The sequence below is a fragment of the Tachypleus tridentatus genome, chromosome 3 (genome assembly GCF_004210375.1).
Source record: "Tachypleus tridentatus isolate NWPU-2018 chromosome 3, ASM421037v1, whole genome shotgun sequence".
Classification (NCBI taxonomy): Eukaryota; Metazoa; Arthropoda; class Merostomata; order Xiphosura; family Limulidae; genus Tachypleus; species Tachypleus tridentatus.
In genome coordinates, this window is record NC_134827.1 from 27,006,522 (window position 1) to 27,026,877 (window position 20,356).

The window sequence follows — 20,356 nt, forward strand, 5'->3', positions numbered from 1 at the left end:
AGAGCCAGAAACATTAAATTCGGTACCAGATTTGGTTTCAGTAATCTATTGGTAGTTCCCCATCACATCTTTTATCTCCCTTTATCGGGTAACCCCCTGGCAACTTCTAATCTGCATACAATTTTTGTTACATATTTCTACTTACCATTTTGTACCCTTTCCATAAATTCTCCAAAGGAAATTTTGTTTTAACCGTAGGAATTCCTTTTGATTCCCAAAAGCCATAGTTCCTGGTGAGATAGCTGGATAATAAGATATAAAAGAAACTAACTAACCATCTACAGATACTGGTTTTTAGAACTAGAAGTTTATACATCAATTCTATGTTTGTAATATTAACTACATTTAAAATATATTACTTAGCGAAACAATTTATTCTATTTTAATTTATAAAACTGTTTAAAACGATAGTATAAAGCTGTTGAATTCACGTTTCAACATAAGTTACATAGAAACTGTTTATTCACCTGTAAAGTCCGATGATCACCGCAACAGCGCAAAAAAACCAAGGGAGGATGGATGGTAATGCAGGAAGATCCATAGTTAAACAACTTCCTAATCAAGAACATAAAGAGCACACTGATTGAAAACACGTCTTCTGTACAAATATATATATACTCACACGTGCTATACTAGGATTAAAAGTCAAGGACATTGCGCATCACCATTGAGGTGATAAGGTTACACAGGCGTTGTTGGGTTCGTATATTATTGATCTGTACTGATTTAGTTGTTTGTTATTTCTAAGTTAGCGATAACATATTTTTAGTTTTTTTTAATAATTCGGGGTGAAACGAAACTAGAGGAGTGACCGATGAAAGAAAAAATTATGTTACTATACGTATATATATAAACTCAATATATAAACTGAATGTTGGTTTCATTAATTTTCAAATTTGCGTAAAACTACACAAAGGATATTTGCGCTAGTTATATGTAATTTAGAAGCAACAGATTAGAGTGAAGACATCTAGCTGCCATCTTTTCAACTCTTATTTTATCTACGAATAGAGGGACTGACCTTTACGTTTCAACACCTCTACTTCTGAAAGTGCGAACATGTTTGGTTACGGAGATTCGAACCCTTGACTTACAGGTTGCGAGGCTAGCGTCCTAACCACCAAGTCAAGCCATGTCGCGAAATTTAATATTTCTTTAAAGACACTGGAAAAAAGTACTTCTTGCACAAAATCACAATGTGATAATAAATCACTGATATTAAAGGCTTCACGTCAGCATTTACTTTGTATCATGTCCCCATTGTTATACATACTCGTGCCTAAATGGTTACGATAATATTCATGTTACTTATCATAAAATCTACTCTCGCATTGCTGTGGGTCTGATTATGGAAAGAAAAATATATGTGAACGGATCAAAAAACAGAACTGAACAAAAATCGATGCACTTTTGTAACAGATCCCTTCCCCGGTGGCACAATAGTATTCCTGTAACCTTACGACACTACAAACCTGGTTTAGATACCCGTGGTGGGAAGAGCACAGACAACCTATTGTGCAGCAAACAGTACCTATGATGAAACCTTATTAAACTAATATATGAGACAAGTTCTAAGATTGTGTCTGCTCACTACTTATCATTCACTCAGTATTATCTTTAACAATCAATACGGACTTTAATATCTTTCAAGCTTTGAATTTTTTTTGTGTGTGACTCGTTTGCTTAAATTCGAGTTTTTGGAAGGTTTATGGTTTGTTCTGAATTTCGCGCAAAGCTACTCGAGGGCTATCTGCGTTAGCCGTCCTTATTTTAGAAGTATAAGACAGCTAGTCATCACCAATCACCGCCAACTCTTGGACTATTCTTTTACCAACGAATGGTGATACAGCCTCAACGGGCCCAGCATGGCCAGGTGGGTTAAGGTGTTCGACTCGTAATCCAAGGGTTCGAATCCTGGTCGCACCAAACATGCTAGCCCTTTCAGCCGTGGGGGCGTTATAATGTGACGGTCAATCCCACTATTCGTTGGTAAAAGAGTTGCTCAAGAGTTGGCGGTGGATAGTGATGACTAGCTGCCTTCCATCTAGTCTTACACTGCTAACTTAAGGACGGCTAGCGCAGATAGCCATTGAGTTGCTTTGCGCGAGATTCAAAATAACGTAACTTAACATAACATCGAGCCTCAACGACCAAGCTATAACAGACCCCAAACGACGAATGGCTGAAAAGCTTTGCCAACCATGAAGCTATTTTTGTTTATATTACAGATAAGTTTGTCTAAATCAGTTATTTTAAAAGGATTATGATGTATTTTTAACGAAAAATTTATTTTCTGTATTGCACATCATAATGCTTAAAAAATTCTGTCTTAAGGGATTATTGCAATTGATGGAGTTAATTATTTTGTGTTTTATTATTATTATTTACAATTTGGCAAAACGATACGTATTAGTAGAGGACGCGCTTTATTCCAACGCGCGGAAATAATAGAATCTGAACTTAAACTTTTAATTTAACATTTCGTTGTTATGTTTAGTAATTATTAAATAATAAATTTTAACTGTATCGGTACCATTCCAATAAAATTAGGATATTCGGTCTTCTCGAATTAAATATCTTTTTTACCTTAAATGTCTATCAAGTTAAGATATGGCACCGTTGTTTTCCAAAAGAGAGAATTTTAAAAGAAATAGAGATGCTAAAATAGAAAAATTTTCACGGAAACTTATTGAAAGAATAACTGGTTTGAAGGTGACAATGTAATTCATAGACAGTATTAATAGTAATATAATACGTACCTTAATGGTCGAATAAATTGTTCATTGAGGTATAACAGTGAAGATTTGGGTACACTGTATAGCGGTATAATTGAAATGTGGTTAAGTTTAGACTATTTTAATGACAGAAACTCCTTTGAAATATAGGCTCATAGATTATTTAATAGATTACGAAAATTTAAAAAAGGGGTAATATTGGTTATGTAGTGGATTTTTAAAATGTGAGCTCCATCCTGTTGATGTAGATTTTAGTGTTTTCTGGCATACATCACCTTGTATGTATTTTAATACAAAAATCCACCTGTTTATTTTCTCAACTCACCAAATAAACTAAATCCATGTGTAAAAGAACATCCTCTTCCCAATACTCATCACAACTAACAGACTACGCTGTAATATTATCACCAGTTTTAAATAATTTTGTCTACCTTCCTTTCACCTATGTACTTTATGTAAATCAAAAAGAACAAAGGTCTTAAAACTGAAGTGCCTCACTTGTGACATTAATGAAATTTGTGTGAACCACATAAATAACAACCCTTTGCTTTTTTTCTATCCACCCAGTTTCTGGAGCATTTAGATTGTTGTGTACTTCAGTCTTATGTGGACAGTTTGAAAAGTTGGCAATTGTAAATGTGTTAAAAAGTTTTTGGTCATATTAATCAAAACCTTTCAACTGGTCAGTTATTCTCTCATGATACATGAATGGTTAGAATAATTATAAATAATAATAATCAGAAACACTGATTTTGATTTGTTGATTATTTTCTTGAATCATGAAATTAATTGACTTGCTTCAACAAGTTATAATTAATTAAAATTCATAAAGACACAGTTATGACCACTGAATTGTTGGAATGATTGAAAGAAGTAATGATTGGGAATACTAGTTTTAATTGTTTTTTCTTTATTATTATTTAATAGTTTTAGTTTAGAAATTAAGACAGCATAGAAGGTCCAATAAGTCTTTTGTTGTCCCTAAACAGTATGTTAAAATCATAAAGTTTCTAGTGTTGTAATACAGATTTTATATTCAGGATAATGACCAGAATTTTCAACTTTGTACTGAGTTTGTTGATTCCAATTTCAAATATCATCGATTCTTAGATGTCAATACTCATCAAGTACAAAAGACCATGGATGGGTAAGTCATGATATGACCTTAAAAATTATAACATTTAACACCGTTACACATATGTGCATAATAATAATCTATTCAAAAGTAAGCAACACTTATGTTCACTTTATAACACAATAAGAATAATTCATCTTGATCATGTTGAGTGAATAGTGCCTAGGTGCTTAAAATTACATTAAAGTGAACCCTATGTGATGTCTATAATGAACAACATTCTGATACTACTGTAAATATTTTAAAAGTACCGGTTGTTGGGTTTTGTACCTCAGTTTTGATGTTGTTACATATTTGCCATGTTTTATGTCTGATGTACATTAGAATTTTTGTTGTGGCTAACAGTTAATTACATTTTTCATGACTATTGGCCAAATTTAAGACTGAATCTTATGCCTTATATTTCCTTGCACATCTGGTCATTGTTAGTATTCATATAAAACCTAGAAATTGAAAAATATAGTTATAAGTTGTTACATTAATGTGACGAATGTTATTACATAAAAAGTGATCACATGATGTAATTATTACATGACAACTTTGTATTGGTTTATGATTGTTACATTTGATGTTCATTTTGTCATGACTTGTTGTTAACATGTTACTGTTACATGGTTCAGAACTTTTATTATTTAATAAAGTGCTGAGTTTTCATGTTCTCTGATTACTGTTAAGATATAGATATCTATTTTGAATTTTTTTTTAATTTTTCCTATACTTCCATATTGATTTTTAGTCATGTTTTTGGTTACAATCCTTAAGTGTTGTACATAATCTTATTGAGCTAAGATAAACATCACAATCCAAGAAATAAAGATTTTTAGTCTGAACAGTGTTTTATAGACATATCATTTAACTTACTAGTTTCTAGCTTAATTTATTTTGTCTTGTGGAAAAAATCAAATTCTGGTGTATAATTTGGTTAGTGTATGAAAGTTTAAGGTACTTGCTGTAATTATCAATTGTTGTTTGTATTGTAAATATAAAATGGATATACTTCTCAATTTGAAGTCATTTTGAAAAAGAGTTCTAATAATTTTCAGTCTGTATGAAAAGTTTCTCATTCATGGACACTATCAAAAAGCCAGATCCATTAAGAGCTTAACCACCCAACTTTTAGATAGTGTGATAATGTCACACCTCAGTCAGGTTAGATCCATGTTTTTTTTATATTTTGATCTGTGTATATCATACTATAAAATGTTTAAATCTATCTGATATTATTGACAGCTCTACTGATTTCGGGATGAAATTTTGTGCTAAAGATATTCTGTAAGTTTTGTTTATAAACTTCATGTTTTGATAAAATCATGTATATTTCAGATCAGACTAGGAATTCTGAAATCTGCCAGTCATATCATACTGCCCCCCATTTATAAGGCATCCTCTAAAAACAAAAACTTAAATAATGAAGATATTCCTAAAATGCCCTCTGGTGTAATAGGCTTGTAACTAGAGCTGGATTAATAGTTAATTTAAATAATTAATTTTAAGACTTATTAAATTATTATATTCAACTAATCTCTTTTTTTCTCATAGGACTTAAATTAATGAATCAAAAATAGTAATAATTATAAACAATGTTTTTATGTTCATTGTACATACCTCAAATGATTCAATATATTTGTCATTGGTGTGATTTGCTTATAACATACTTTCAACAATCCAGTAATTTGTTATGATTAGCATGTAACATACAACAGTTGTGTAGAAGTTACATTATTTCTTTTACACCCAAGTGATCAAAAATCTCAATTTTACCATCAGACGATGACAGCGTCTGATAACATTTATGTTTCTTTGGCTGAAAACTAACCATGTTGTTATTGACCTTTTACAAGATGGATATTTTATAAAGTAAGGTGATAGTTATTAGATGTTGTGATAATTATTCTGACAGAAGTACTACAAATTATGGATAATTAGATTGTAACATAAATGCAACTTTTTAACAGTTAGTGTGATTAGCTTGTAGCATATTTGAAAACAGCCCAATAAGTTCCAACCAGTAAACATAAATCATTACAGGTTTTCTTTGAGGAAATTAAATTTTTTTCTATCACTTGTTTAATTCAGTGAGTTTATCATACAGCAAATGAGAAACTTTAAAAATTTTATTTCTCATCTTTACATTTGGCTTTTTTTATTTAACTTATTGCTGTCTATAAAATACGAGTAAAGTACCTAATGTTTATACAACTAAACTGTGTGTATTATTTATAGGATTAGTTCCATGTTGAGTTTGTGTTCTATACACAATTCAGAAGGCTGTTGTTTAAACACAGAATAATAATTTTGATATTATTAAAGAGTTACTGAGATCAAATGATTATTTCATATCTGTAGAGAATGTATTACCATATTAAAATGGTATAGAATGTTAGTGTACGTATGTTCTTTGGTATTTAAGATAGACCCAGCTTTTGTCCAGAACCAGTATTTACTTAATACACATAGTGATGTACCATTCAGACTGTAAAAGTCCACTGAATCATTGCTGGTAGTAAATCAAATAAAATGTTTGTATTTTTAGGATTAAATTCAGTATTTGACTGACTACATTTTATGCTGTATAAAAAATGTTCTGAAAGTAGTAAAATGTGACTCTTTGATAACGGTTGATTTTAGGAATAAACTTAAATGTTCCTTATTTGATGTTTTGACTAATAATTTATAACTTTAAAATTTTTTAACTCAATTATGAAAGTTCTACTTCTTTTTTTCAGAAAGATGATATATTTTCTGTCCTTTCTCTGTTGCTATGTCTTTCCGAGTCTCCCGTGAACTACAATTATACACCAAGATTGGTGTTCAAGGATAAATGTAATGTAATTTATTACTCTTATATCTACTGTAAATTATCCCTAAATCATTTTTAAACATTTTAAAAATAAATAAAAGTTAGATTCAGTTTAATTGTTAAGAAAAAAAAATTGTACTAAAATATAAATGATATTTGATAGAATGTGCTCATTTATCATGAAACCTGATATTTGCTGATGGAAACAATTCTAATATAATTATTAATAGTTAGGAGTTTATAATTCCAAAATCATAAATAATAATAAGTGGACTTACTTTCTGCTGCTTGTATTTTCTGGCCTAATATGGCCAGGTGGTTAGGATGCTCAACTCACAATCTGAGGGCCAAAAGTTCGAATCCTCACCTCACAAAACAAGCTTGTCCTTTCAGCTATGGGGACATTATAATGTGATGGTCAATCCCACTACTCGTTGGTAAAAGAGTAGCCCAAGAGTTGGCGGTGAGTGGTGATGACTAGCTGCCTTCTCTCTAATCATTCACTGTTAAATTAGTGATGGCTAGCACATATAGCCCTCATGTAACGTTGTGTGAAATCAAAACAAACTAAACCAATTGAATTTTGTTCAATAGCATTTACCGAGCTTTGTTACCAAAAAAAGGTAGAAAAACATGCTTTAATAAAGCTTGAAAATGTTTTTCAGATTTGATGGTATAAGTGTTTCAAGATCATCTCATATATAACTGTTTTATGTTGTATGTTTTACATAACAATACATTAAGAGCGACGAAGCATTGATCATGGCTTATTAAAATAAACTATTTCTATTAGTTTCTAGAATATTTCAAAACATTTGTGAAAGAGACCTTTAAAACATTGTAAAGTATGAAGTGTTTAGGTAAAAACTTTATCTAAATTACTGCTTTTTATATTTTTTAAAATTAAAATGTCAACATTTCTGTTTTTATGACAAAACCATTTTTTGTTTGTTTCACGTAGAATTAAAAATGGACCATTAATTGTTGTCTATGAAAGAAAAGTTTTTACTGTTTTGTTAAGTGTGTATTTTAACTATATGAAAGACTATGATTCCTAAAGGTGCAGTTAATGTCAGTGAAGATATTGATTGGGGTACCTACTTGCTGGAGGGTGAAGAATTAGTGTCAAAGTTCTCCGACAGCCCAGAGGTAAACAAAAAAGAATTTCTCTAATTGTGTTTGAAATGTAAACAATTTATTATGTGTTAATGACAGATGTCATGATGTACGTAAATAATAAACTGTAAAAATAAGTAAAATATTTTGACGAGATGAAAATCTTGGAAAGAAAACCTGTGATCACGGACAGAAATGGATCATTATAAGGTGTTGTTTTTTTTTTCAGTGTTGTGTTAAAACAGTGTTAAGTAACTTATTAGTTTTAACACCTATGCTTCTTGATGTTTTTTTATAAAATATATCTTTAGTTACCACATTTCATGGTAATTTGTTTGGTTGTACATTAATTTGTCATATGTGTTTTCTTTTAAAAGCACATCTGCATGGAATTTTTATTCATTTTTCAGAAACATCAGAAAGTGTGAACAGACTAAAGATTTATTTCTGTAAGAAGAAACATATAAAATAGGACACTGCTAAATTGAGTTTTACTCTTTCCAGTTTACTTTAACATTTTATCCAGTTATTTTATAAAATGCTTCAGTACCTCAGATTGGTTGGTGCTTGAAATCATGAATGTTTTACTGACAATGAAAGTCACTGCTGAAAACACATATTTTAAGATTTCGGTGACTTTTCCCATCCGAACATCTGATATTGTGGTGCTCTTTTGTTGTGCTCACTTGGTACTTAGTCGTAGTTCTGTATTAACGTCCTATTAAGAACCTCTCAAAGAAATTACAGCATAAATTAAATACCTTAAGCATTATATAGATGTTACCATATTTGTTGGTGAACAAGACAATATTTAATACTCTCAAAACAATGCCTAATTTTACCACTTGTGTTGTATATAGGTTCAAATTTAGAGTTTGAACAATAATTCTTCAGTTAGTTTCATATTCAATCAAAACTACATTCTTACTTACACTTTTGTTGTTGTTGTTGTTTTTTGAGTAACTACTTTGACATTGTGACTTCGACTGCATTACAATATTATATTTGTAATTGTACCATTTGTCTCGATACTTCATAACTAGAAGTTTTTTATCTCGCGTGCTAATTACAATTAATCAAGACATTTTTTGTTTGAAATGTATGAATCTCATCCATCATACTAAAACATTGTTAATATTATATCAAAAGAAGTTAGTTTATGTAACTTACACTAATTTTCTAAGTTTTGTAAATTTTACACATTTTTGTTGTAGATATTTTTTGGAATAAGGAGTTGAAACACGAAGTTGTTTATTACATTGTTGTGATTTAAGTTATGCTACATTGAACTATCTGTAGCATTTAAAAAACATAAAAAAAATGTGTTATATTGATTACATAGGGGGAGAACAGGTTAGCACAGCTCAGAAATAACTTCTTAGAATTTCTTTACGAAAGTAATGCCCTAGACTTTCTTTATAATAGAAGTTGTCCCATACATTGAACCTCAAAGAAATACACTGAATAAGCTTAGAAAAAATCCTGGGTCATCTTGTACACCAATAAATAGGATAATCAGTGAAATAAGACTGGTTGAAATTTCAGTTCAACATTAATCCTAGATTGTAGGTAATCATTGTGTGACTTGTCAATCAGTTTATATTAGACTTTGTTTTGTTACAGATGAAGGTTTTTCTTCTTTTGAACTGGCAACTACACACTTATATGTAAATGGCATACATACCACCAAATACTGTGCATACTTGGTACAAGTTATATTACTAATAATCTTTTAATGTAAAAAATGCATATTAATGCAAATATGCATCTTACCTGAAACACTGATTCTTTCTATTTTAAATGTATTAATATACAGACTTATTATAAAATTACTTTGCCAGTTCTAGCATTCATAATTTTAAAACTACTATACTAATTTGAATGATATTATATTTGATGGTTAACTAAAAAAATTATTGAAGTAACATTTCCATTGACTAAAAATAATTATTACCAGAGAGTTATATTATACATATTTTCCTCATCAAAGATAGAATTAGAAATACTATCTCTGGTGTTGAGGCCTAGATGTATTGCTTCGGTTTGCTCATTCACTCTGTGTTGATGAATCATAAATAGGCAAAACTTCCAGTCCACGGCAGAGGGTAAACCAAATCAAAGAATGCATTAGGCCTCTCAATATGATGATCTGTATATAATATTTATGGAGTCTTTAAGTTCTTTTTAACTTATTAATCAGTAACATAAATTAGTTTAGGTCTATGCCACAGATTGTATTTTCAATTTTACCATTGATAAAAACAAAAGGCATCTTTTATGTATTCATTACAATTGGTCTGCTTTATAATGTTATATAATAATTTAGGCATACTATTGTTCACACCCCTATATTAACTAAGATTATTTAAAGGTGGGTTTAAAAAAAGAGGTTCAAAAACCTAATAAATGTTCCCAGAAGATGTGAATCAAGAAATTCATAAACCCGACAGTGTTTGATGTGACAACCATCCATCCTGTTGTTGTTTGTGTTTCTCAGAGAATGTTATATGCAGTTGAACAATATTGTCCGATTTCTAACAGTTGCACTTTACTTGGTGTTATATATCTTAGTACTGTTGAGGTATCAGGCATGTCATAGTAAGTCACTGACATAATCTATCCCCTAAGCTCAAACAAAACTAGTATGGATGAGATCTGTAGATTGTGATAGTTATAAATGGTGTATGTGTGTACTGAAAATTACTGCTGATTTCCAAATTCCTGGAAATGTCCAAGCAATCTCTTGACAGCTGGTTTGTTTAAAATTTCGCTTCCCCAAAGTGGAGGAATGTACCAGATTTGAAATGGATTGAGGGCATTTGCTTTCATAAAATAATTATGTATGGGTACTTCAAGGAACTGAAATCAGTTGACAAACTTGTTCTTGAACTCAACTTACAGTATACTTTCTCATCATGTAACGATTGATGTACAAAGACTACAATGACACTCAGACATGTTTTGATCTCAATATACACTGTTGCTGATTTTTAATCTGTGGGCCACTGATTTACATACAAATATTCTATCTTTTTTTTTTTATTGTCATTATCGTGAAATTCTATGGACAGGGAAGAAGGTTAGGAAACACCAATGTTGGTGTTTTCTTCTCAAACAAAGAATTGGAGTGCAAAGCCTGAATATTTGTGTGCATATACTTGTAGCAATTCAAGGATAACCTCTAATCAATTGGGTTACAGTCTTAGTGTCTTACTAAGGACTTTTCCTGCTACTGACTGTAGGAATCTAGTGTGCTTCCTACTGGACTAGTTACTAGATGTCTCTTAAGCATCTTCTTCTCTGATAACAACCATCATTTATCTAAATTTTGCCACAGTTTCAAAGGATTATGTGGTGCACCATTGCAGATTGAATCAACATCCCATAATATTTGTTATTTCTCTTTTTCAGTTTCCAATAAGTCTCATAGTTGCATGATGCCCCCCGTCCCCATTAAAAGAATCTTAATGCTGTAACTACAGTAATATAAATGAACAGATGTAGCATTCACAGACAACTTGCTGGTTTTATACAGTTCCTTGTGTGCAAATTTCACAATCAGCATTCCTTGGTGGTCATTGCATTTGTCATTGAAACCACCTGTTCAATTTTGTTTTTGCTGTGTAAACCAAGTATTATATTTTTCTGTTTGTGTGTTGTGGTCAACTAATTTAATAATAATCATCATGCAAATTTCTACTACATTTGAAAATATTTTTCAAGCAAGAAAGCTAGTGACAATTAAGTGCATTTTTATAATATTGCTGTACATTGTATCTTACTGGAGCTAAAGTTATGTTATACCTTTCAAAAGCCTGGATTGCTTAATATGTGATATTGTTGTACATTACCAATTTTTAGAAATGTTGAAAAAGAATTACAGTTTACCATACTTGTATCAATTTTAACAAGAATATAAAGTATTTATGACATTGATACACACATACATTACCTCCATTATTGCATGTTTTAAAATCAAAGATTTAGATGGTGATAAATTTCATATGTATAGTTCTCTGAATATAAATTGTATATTCTGATACAGTATTTATCTCATTTTACAAGATTAGCCATTCTCTTCCTGCTGCCCTCTATATATGAACCTTTTTTTTTATCGTTCCACAAGCCTTCTGTTCCCCCCAATTCAAATCAAATTATTCCAAAGTGTCTCTCATGAAGATCATCATTTGTCACTTCTCCACCAATAGGAGCATGATATATTCACATGATGCATGTGACTCCTTCTGTATGCCTCTGCCAAACTATCACTTCTTGTTTGACAGAACTTATGCTTGGAAGTGTTCCTTTGTTTCAAGTTTCGTGTTCTTCTCTTGATTACCTCTGAAGTGATCTTCATTTAAATTACTTCCAAGTTTATTCAAACTGATTCCTTATTTTACTCTAAACCATGATTTCCAAGATTAAAACAACTGCAATTCTCTCCAGTTCCACTTCCCTCGTCTCCGTATCTTCGTCATCAAACTCTGTCACCAGTTCTATATCCAACCATTTCTGTCCCTCATCTTTGCATCTGGTTTATAATGGGTATTTGATCAGGAGATTATGTTTCTCCCATTGTGTAGCTTTACCTTTAGCTCATTCCATACATCCTTCTTCAGTGGAGATGTATCAGCATAAATGGAAGGTGTTTTACAGTTGGTCTGTAACACAAGGGTTTTCCACTGACTGACCTACTGTGTCTCATGTGACTGAGTTCCTCACATAGTTTTCTATCACAGGGTTTTCATTCTCTTCTTTCTCATGTTATTTGGCTGCCTTATCCAATACTTTTTGTTTTTCCCAGTACCATTGAGTTTTAGGCTTTCCCTGTTCTTACCATGTTAGGTTCATCTATGGTTCCTTCTGGGTTCATCATCCCCCCCAAGATGGCCATCTTCCAAACTGGGATCATAATACGGTACTCCATTTCTTCACTTTAACTTTGTTTGAACCTGTTTCCTTGTATTTCATGTTTCACTTTTCCTTTAAAACTTATTTCTTTCTTTTCTTAACCTGTGGATGTTGATGGCCTGGTTTATTTGCCATTGACATTTCACATACACTTTACCTCCCTATTTGTCTTTTCCTTTATCTGGATAGTTCCGTTCTCCCAAAGACCTAAGCAGCTAGGAAAGGTAACTCCTCATTTTCACCCATATCCCTTCTATTTCTCATCCATACCCTTGTCATAATCTGGATAGACTTTGTTGTTGTATTGCTGCAAGGTTTCCTTCCATGGAACCAGTTCCTGTGTTGTATCGCTGCAAGACTTCCTTCCATGGTACCTGTTCCTGTGTTGTATTGCTGCAAGACTTCCTTCCATGGTACCCGTTCCTGTGTTATATTGCTGCAAGGCTTCTTTCTATGGTACCTGTTCCTGTGTTATATTGCTGCAAGGCTTCCTTCCATGGTACTTGTTCCTGTGCTGTATTGCTGCAAGGCTTCCTTCCATGGTACCTGTTCCTGTGTTGTGTTGCTGCAAGGCTTCCTTCCATGGTACCTGTTCCTGACTCTTTATCCCTTGTTCTTCATGTTCTTCCCTTTTCTATTTTCACCAGTCGGTTTAACATTTAATTCAGTTGGCTTTTTTCTCCTTGTCTTCTTCCCACTGGCATTAGTTCAAGGTGACTTCTCATCAGGTTCAACATATCAACTTCACTTTTCATCTTCATCAGAGGAAATCCTATAGTTTGGCATGTCGACTGCACCTAATGTGTTCATTTCCCATTATTTATACCATATTGTGGTTTCTTCTTTGTATTTGTATTTTCTTTCTCTTTTAGGGGTCCTGGCTTCATTTCTTAACTATATGGATCTTGCTCTGTAATGAGTGGTGCTTGACCAGCTATTCTTCTCTTAGAAATCCACACTTTATAACTATGTTGACCCATCCTTTAACTTCTTCGACTTCACAGTTGAGGTGGGGCGTTCTGCAAGGTCGCTCATAGATGAATAACCTAACAATGTTCTTGCTTTATAAACTTGCCCATTTCAGACCATACCATCCATGGACTGCAATGGGTAAAACAGAAGAAGACAGCTTCCTTTTCCTGCCATGGTTTATATTGAATACATCGGTATAGTCTGTTTTTCAAAATAGGGTTTTGTGGTCATCCATTGAACTTACTCAGGTGATGATGTTCCTCCAGACTCTCCAATGTGTTCCCATCCCCACTACCTTTCCTTTAAGAGGAGGACGGAAGTCCTTGCTGTGTTTACTGTGGAGAGGCATCCTCCTGAATGGGTTTCACACAAAGATGGCTATAACTACTCAGTGCAGAATAGAGCAATGGTGTTCTGCAGGTGTACATTATGTAGTATCCTCCAATATGCATCAGACAAGCAGAAAAGAGTGAGACATCAAATTACAGTTCACCCTTTGACTGGGATCCCTCATTCTACCCCCACCACCACATGGATGTCAGTACGTCATGGCTAGGAGTTAGATGTAGAATAGAATCAATTAAAATAAGTCCTCAATATGTTTATGGATGTCTATATTCTTCCTGTAATTATATTTACTCCATCTGTATTGTCGGTCACAGTAGAGGTGAGAGGGATTGTTCTGGTCAGTTTTGCTGTTGGGGGAAGTTTATTTTTATTATATAGGCATCCTTTGATGCTGGAGTCACATGCCCTGGTTGGTAGATCTAATATATCACATGTTATGCTTAGAAGTCAAAGTGGTATTAGTTACCTTCCCATCTCTTGAACTTGAAATGAAGATCTTATAATCTTTATTCTACTTCCATGTGAATGTCAGTCCCCAGTGGCATGGATTTTGGATGTACTTAACTTACCAAATACACATTCTAGCCACTCTACATTTAGGAGTATATCCATTAATTTACACACTTTTATACTGTGTGGGACTGAATTTCACATCCATTTATTGATTGGGAACACTATACTGCCACAGTTGGGTGTGGAGCATACCTGGTTCAGAAGTTGTGGTACCTCTCATGAGATCTTTGGATCTGACTCTCATTCCCAGGGGTATCCACTGAAGGTTACTTGTCATTCCCCTGTAAACGTTCCACCTCCTATTCAACGTGAAATTCCAAATAATGTTATGACAGGAAGGAAGTACCATATTGGAAGTTATGAGTTTCCTGTACTGGAAATGTATTTCTGATAGGTACTTATCTTTCTCACATTTCTCTCCCTTCCTCAACACTTTCCTCTGTTACTTATATTTTCTACCAAACTTCAAAGTGATAATTCAGTACAAGTGTATAGAGGGAGTTATACAAGTATGTCACACTCCTATTGGTTGAGAAGTGATGCACAGTGATTTGCATGTGAGACATGCTGTATTCAGTTGATTCCAGTAGAAAGGAGTAGGAGATTTGTGGTATGCATAAAGAAAATGTTTACATATTGATGAGCACCACTGGATAAGAATAGCTAATCTTGTAAGAAGAGGTAAGTACCTATCAGATACATCAGCAGTACTTGGAAAATTATAACTTTATAGTCCAAGTAAGTAGCAAATACATTGGAATGTCTCATAATGAACTTACATTTTCAAACTTTATCAGGAGTATCTCACTGATGATGAAGACCTCGAGGATGAAAAAGAAGAGCCAACAGATGTAAAATTACCAAAATACCCTCCTCGAAGGGACGATTCAGGAATAGACATTTGTTCTTATGGAAAAGGAAATTTATCTTCTCCAGAAACTCCTGAAATAGACTCTACTTTTTCTCTTCATTGTATATCTGGATATTCATGGTTGACACAAAACATTCAACCTTCGTACTGGTCCAAAGCATCAGCCCAACATTCAGAGCCTCTTAGTAATTCCTGGGTATCAAATTTTGTTAAAGAATGGTAATGTAACATCCTCATAATGAAGAAATAATTTCAAATTTTTTTGTTTTAAATTTTATAGAAATGCAACAGTAATGTCATTGTATACCATTTCTTGTTATCAATAGAGTAAGATTTGCACTACTATAGTGTAGAATATCTTTATCAGTAATGCTTGCTATTTACTAAAACAAGCCAATGTAAATGAAAAAGTAATTTACATGAGTATATTTCATTATTGATCACTTACAAATGATTCTTTTACTCAGCTTTTAGGATAAGGAATATTGAGAGTTAACCTTACAGACAAGAGATAGAAAAGGTTGATATAGCAACAAGCCAAAGACAGTAAACTCAAGTTATGGTTGAAATTCCTTTTTCAGGAATATATTGTCACATTTCTATGATGTTTGCTTTTTTATGTTAACTTTCTAGAAATTCCCAACTTAACAACCTTAGCTTAAGACTTAAGTCATTTTATTACAGGCCCGAGTTTTTTCCATTAAGAATTAAAACGTCATTTTCCACTGTAATAATTTTGGATGCATGTTTTCTACTGTGGTTTCTAGGAAACCACATTTGAAGAACAAATTGTCATTTCTTCAAGATGGTTTGTTGTCTATCTTAATGTGTCTGATGGGTATTAGCTTCACAATCTTTGCTTTAAGAGTTTTCTCGCTTGGGTTTTGTCATTGAATATTAAGGCTTCTTAGGCTTTCATAATGTGAATTCACAATGAAGGTATCTTCTACTGTCACATCATTAGCTGAGCAGCAGCTTTTTATTTAATTTGGTCGATGGTTCCCGTGCTTCACAACACATAATACTATTTGGATTTCTTTACTGAGCATTCAGTATCTTTGCTTCTATATTCATTTGATCTTAAATATTTTTGTTTTCACCTTTGAGCCATTTTCTATTCCTCTCCCCACTGCCCCTCACTTCAACAATTTTATATCAAATTTTTGTGATATTACAGCCACATGTTTATTGGAAGTACATTTCTGGTACTACTAAACTTTATGTTTTGTCTGTCAGAATTTGAATTTTGTAATGTTGCTTTTGTAATTTATAATTTTATTTCTAGTCACAAATTAAATTTCTTCTTGAAAAAAGAACAGTAAAACCTCTCTTAGCCTAAAGCTGCATAGGGTGGAAACCTGTACAAGCAAGAAATATCAAAATTTTGCAGCATTATCTTAAGATTTCTCCTATAAAAAGCCCTCTATGTGGTAGAACTTGCATGATGCAGACGGAAAACTATTTTTCACCTTCCTCATCTACCAACAAGTAGGATTAGAACCTGAGTAAGGCAGAAAAAAATGTTTTTGATTAAATATTAATAAATTCTTGGACATTTTGTTACAGTAAGTATTGGTTAAATATATTGTTCTTTTTTGTGCCATCATTATTCAGGAGGTTACTATTCCTACGAACAACTGACTGTACTTTTGGTCACATTTACTGACGGAAAACTAGAGAAACTAGTGAAAATCCACGCTGTTTCAAAAATTTAAAGAAAAATGAACTGCCTGTGGAATGGAAAACTAATAATAAAGCATGGAAGACAAGTGCTATATTTGAGGAATTTTTTAACAAATTAAACAAAAGAATGGAACAAGAAAATAGGAGTATTCTACTTTTCCTGGATAATGCAACTTGTCACCCAAAAGTACAACTTTGAAATGTTTGTTTAGTTTTTCTACCTCCATGTACAACATCAGTTCTACAGCCACAAGGTAATGGAATTATACAGTGTATAAAATTGAAGTACAGAAAACTGATGCTTCAGCATATTATTACAAACATGGACGACTGTAAGAGAGCATCTGAAATGACCATGAAAATTGATGTGTTAGATGCAATTGCATTTTTGAGTCATTCAATCAAATACATAAAAGATGAATGTATAATAAAGTGCTTTTGAAACTGTAGATTTATTCTTAATAATGGCAGAGATTCTGGAGAAGTTGTTTGTTATGATGATTCTGGTGAAATCCAAACTGATTGGGAAGACTGATGCAGATGATTCTGTGAATGTTGACAAGAATGTTTTAACAGAAACTGATGAAATTGATTTAAAATCTATAATAGAATCACAAGATTGTAACAGTGTGAGAGATTCAGAAGATGAACAAAATGGAAAAGATAGTGAGGAAATAGAAATTCTTACTTTATCACAAGTGTTAAGATATATTAATTCTATCAAATTGTATGCAAAATGGAAGGGGGAAAATAAACTTCATGAAAAGGCTGTAAAATTAGTGTTCTCTTTTAACTTCATGAGAAAACCCATTAAAGAAACAAAACAGTTGAAATTGGACACTTTCTTCAAATAAATTTGATTAAGATTTTGTGTATGTACATATATTTTGAATGTCTCTTTTTTGTTCTCATTCTAATAAATATAACTTAAACAGTATAATAACTTTATTCACAAATGCCTTACTTTCCTTGAGCCAAACAAGTATAATGTTCCACTCAAAAAATTATATATAATTAAGGAAATGCATGTTCACTGCTTCTAAGCCAGAAATGTTACTCAGTCCCATGCAATTCCACCTTAGACATGTTTTACTGTGTTTAATAGAAGTGTATTTTGTGATCTTCTGTTTGCTTGGAGTTAATATTAATTGAAAGCAATTAAACCTTTAACACATAAGTATGTTTTAGTAGTTTGTATGTGATTTATTTATGTAAATAGACTCTATGTTTATCCCAATATAACTGTAGAGAAATGTGAAAATTCTAGGTAGCATCACTAAACGTTTCCCATAGTGTCTGTTTATTCAAAACAGAAGTCAAACGACTGAAATCCCCAGCTAGTACAGCAGTAAGTCTACAGATGTACAATGCTAAAATCAAGATTTCAATTTTCATTGGTGAACTCAGCACATAGTCTGATGTGACTTTGCTATAAGAAAACATGCACACAAGTGACTCGAGATATCAACAGATGATACATATTTCAGTCCAACCTTATAATAGAAAACTACTCCAGATTATTTAAAAGAAATTTTAAATTTATGAACTGTCATAATTATTTCCAAACAAAAACACTGATTGATATGAATAAATCACTACCAGTTTATGATTCTGCCATGACAAATGCACAAAGAAAGAATAGTTATTATTCTGTTTAATTACTTCAGTTTTTGAATTTAAGTTTTTTTCAGTATTTTATATCAAAATATAAATTAAGGATAGTAGTACAAGATACACTTGAGTAGTATATGAATTTTCATTCAAATGAAAATTCAGGAAATGCTTATCAGCAGTTTTCCAAGGTTTTGTCTTCTTGTATAGTAACTCCTTAAAATCTTAATATGCATGTTGACTTCATGTATGTACAGAAACAAATAGTACACAGTCACTAATGTAGTTAGTCATTCATTGCTGTATGTGGTTATATTTTTTTCCAGTTCCACTCTTTACATGTATTACACATTTCTCGGTGTGCATAGCAGAATTAATATTTTAAAATTCTTTTTAACTCATGGTAGTTATCCATTAACAGTACATAGTTGGCACTGTTGTATAATAGACTCCAAAACTTCTGCACTTTTTTGTACAAATTACAATTTTGATGGTTGTTAAATTCCCTATTTTTTGTAAAAAGTTAACTATGTTTATCTAACAACACTGGTTTTTATTTCAGGGAACAGTATTTAGAACAAACTTTAGAATTTTATGTGAAAGGACAAAACATTGTTCTGACAGAAAGACAAGTGATAAGAGAGCTGTTGTGGTGAGCTTTGATTTTATATTGATTTACTTTGCTGAATGAGTGTAAGAAGTGATTGAATTGTGTAAATGTTTGAAAGTTTACTTTTAAATTATTTAAAATTATCATTTTTGTTTTTTGGTTTATCTCGTTTAACAGCATTTTACATAAATGTATGATTTCTCATCTAATTCTAAAATGAATATTTCAGATAATTATATAAAATGCATTTTTTACTCATTTTTTAGTTTGTGCATTTTTATTTTAGAATTGTGTTTCACTGTGTCAATGTGAAGGACTTGAAGTTAGTACGAAATAATTTTTTTGCTAAATGTAACCTTTACAATTCTCTGCACGACGTTCACTGTAAAAGTCATTTACGTAACTAAATTTCAGTTTTACTGTGAATTAATGCAGTCATGAAAACCGAATAATAGGGCTCTGCTTCTAGGAATTATATACAGAACTGTAAACAGTATCCTCATAAACAAAGAAAATTAAAGTTACTTTGTATATTCCCTTGGTGGAATAGTGGTAAGTTTATGGATTTGCAATGTTACAATCAATTCTCTGCAGCTGACACAGCAAATAGCTCTGTGTGGTTTTCTCTAAAAACCAAACACAGAGTTTGCACATTTTTAAAAAAATAAAAACACCAGTAACTCAGATTCATGATTAAATACACATTAAAATTGAATAACTGTAACTTGTTTTGATCGAAAATCAATATTATTATTTGAGGACTGTATTAAATTAGGTTTGTCATTGGTCAAAAATGTTAAAACTGAAAATTCTGAATATTTTCTTTCAGTGTTGTGCCATATACCTGAAAGCTCATTTGCATATCTGTGTGGTAAACCATTCCAGATGAAGAGAGGAGGTTGTTTTAAAATAGATTTTAAAATGTTCTAACTGATTTCACAAATATTTCTAAATCAATCTGCCAACATGATTCTATTTTAACGTTTCAAACTATAATGCTATGTAAACCACAAAATAATGTACTAAAAACAGAAAGTTACTGTTTTGAATA

General features: G+C 31.9%; 2 protein-coding genes across 6 annotated transcripts in view; one reads left to right on the forward strand and one right to left on the reverse strand.

Moving 5' to 3' along the window:
* Positions 1-1,172, reverse strand: part of LOC143247951 (cytochrome P450 3A8-like) — a 30,498-nt gene extending 29,326 nt beyond the window's left edge. The window contains exons 1-3 of the mRNA XM_076496499.1: positions 1,022-1,172; positions 468-555; positions 146-242 (exon numbers count right to left, since the gene is read on the reverse strand). Coding sequence (XP_076352614.1) covers positions 146-242; positions 468-555; positions 1,022-1,061 — 225 coding nt within the window. The 5' untranslated portion in view covers positions 1,062-1,172. The remainder of the gene's footprint in view (positions 1-145; positions 243-467; positions 556-1,021) is intronic.
* A 1,234-nt stretch (positions 1,173-2,406) lies between these two features.
* LOC143246587 (gamma-tubulin complex component 5-like) overlaps positions 2,407-20,356 on the forward strand; it is a 41,457-nt gene continuing 23,507 nt past the window's right edge. Inside the window, exons 1-7 of one of the 5 annotated variants that reach the window (XM_076493541.1) lie at positions 2,407-2,712; positions 3,776-3,882; positions 4,914-5,019; positions 6,597-6,693; positions 7,731-7,819; positions 15,328-15,620; positions 19,258-19,347. In XM_076493541.1, the coding sequence (XP_076349656.1) occupies positions 2,611-2,712; positions 3,776-3,882; positions 4,914-5,019; positions 6,597-6,693; positions 7,731-7,819; positions 15,328-15,620; positions 19,258-19,347 (884 nt within the window). In that variant the 5' untranslated portion in view covers positions 2,407-2,610. The remainder of the gene's footprint in view (positions 2,713-3,775; positions 3,883-4,913; positions 5,020-6,596; positions 6,694-7,730; positions 7,820-15,327; positions 15,621-19,257; positions 19,348-20,356) is intronic. The other 4 variants (XM_076493542.1, XM_076493545.1, XM_076493543.1 and 1 more) reach the window with 4 other exon arrangements.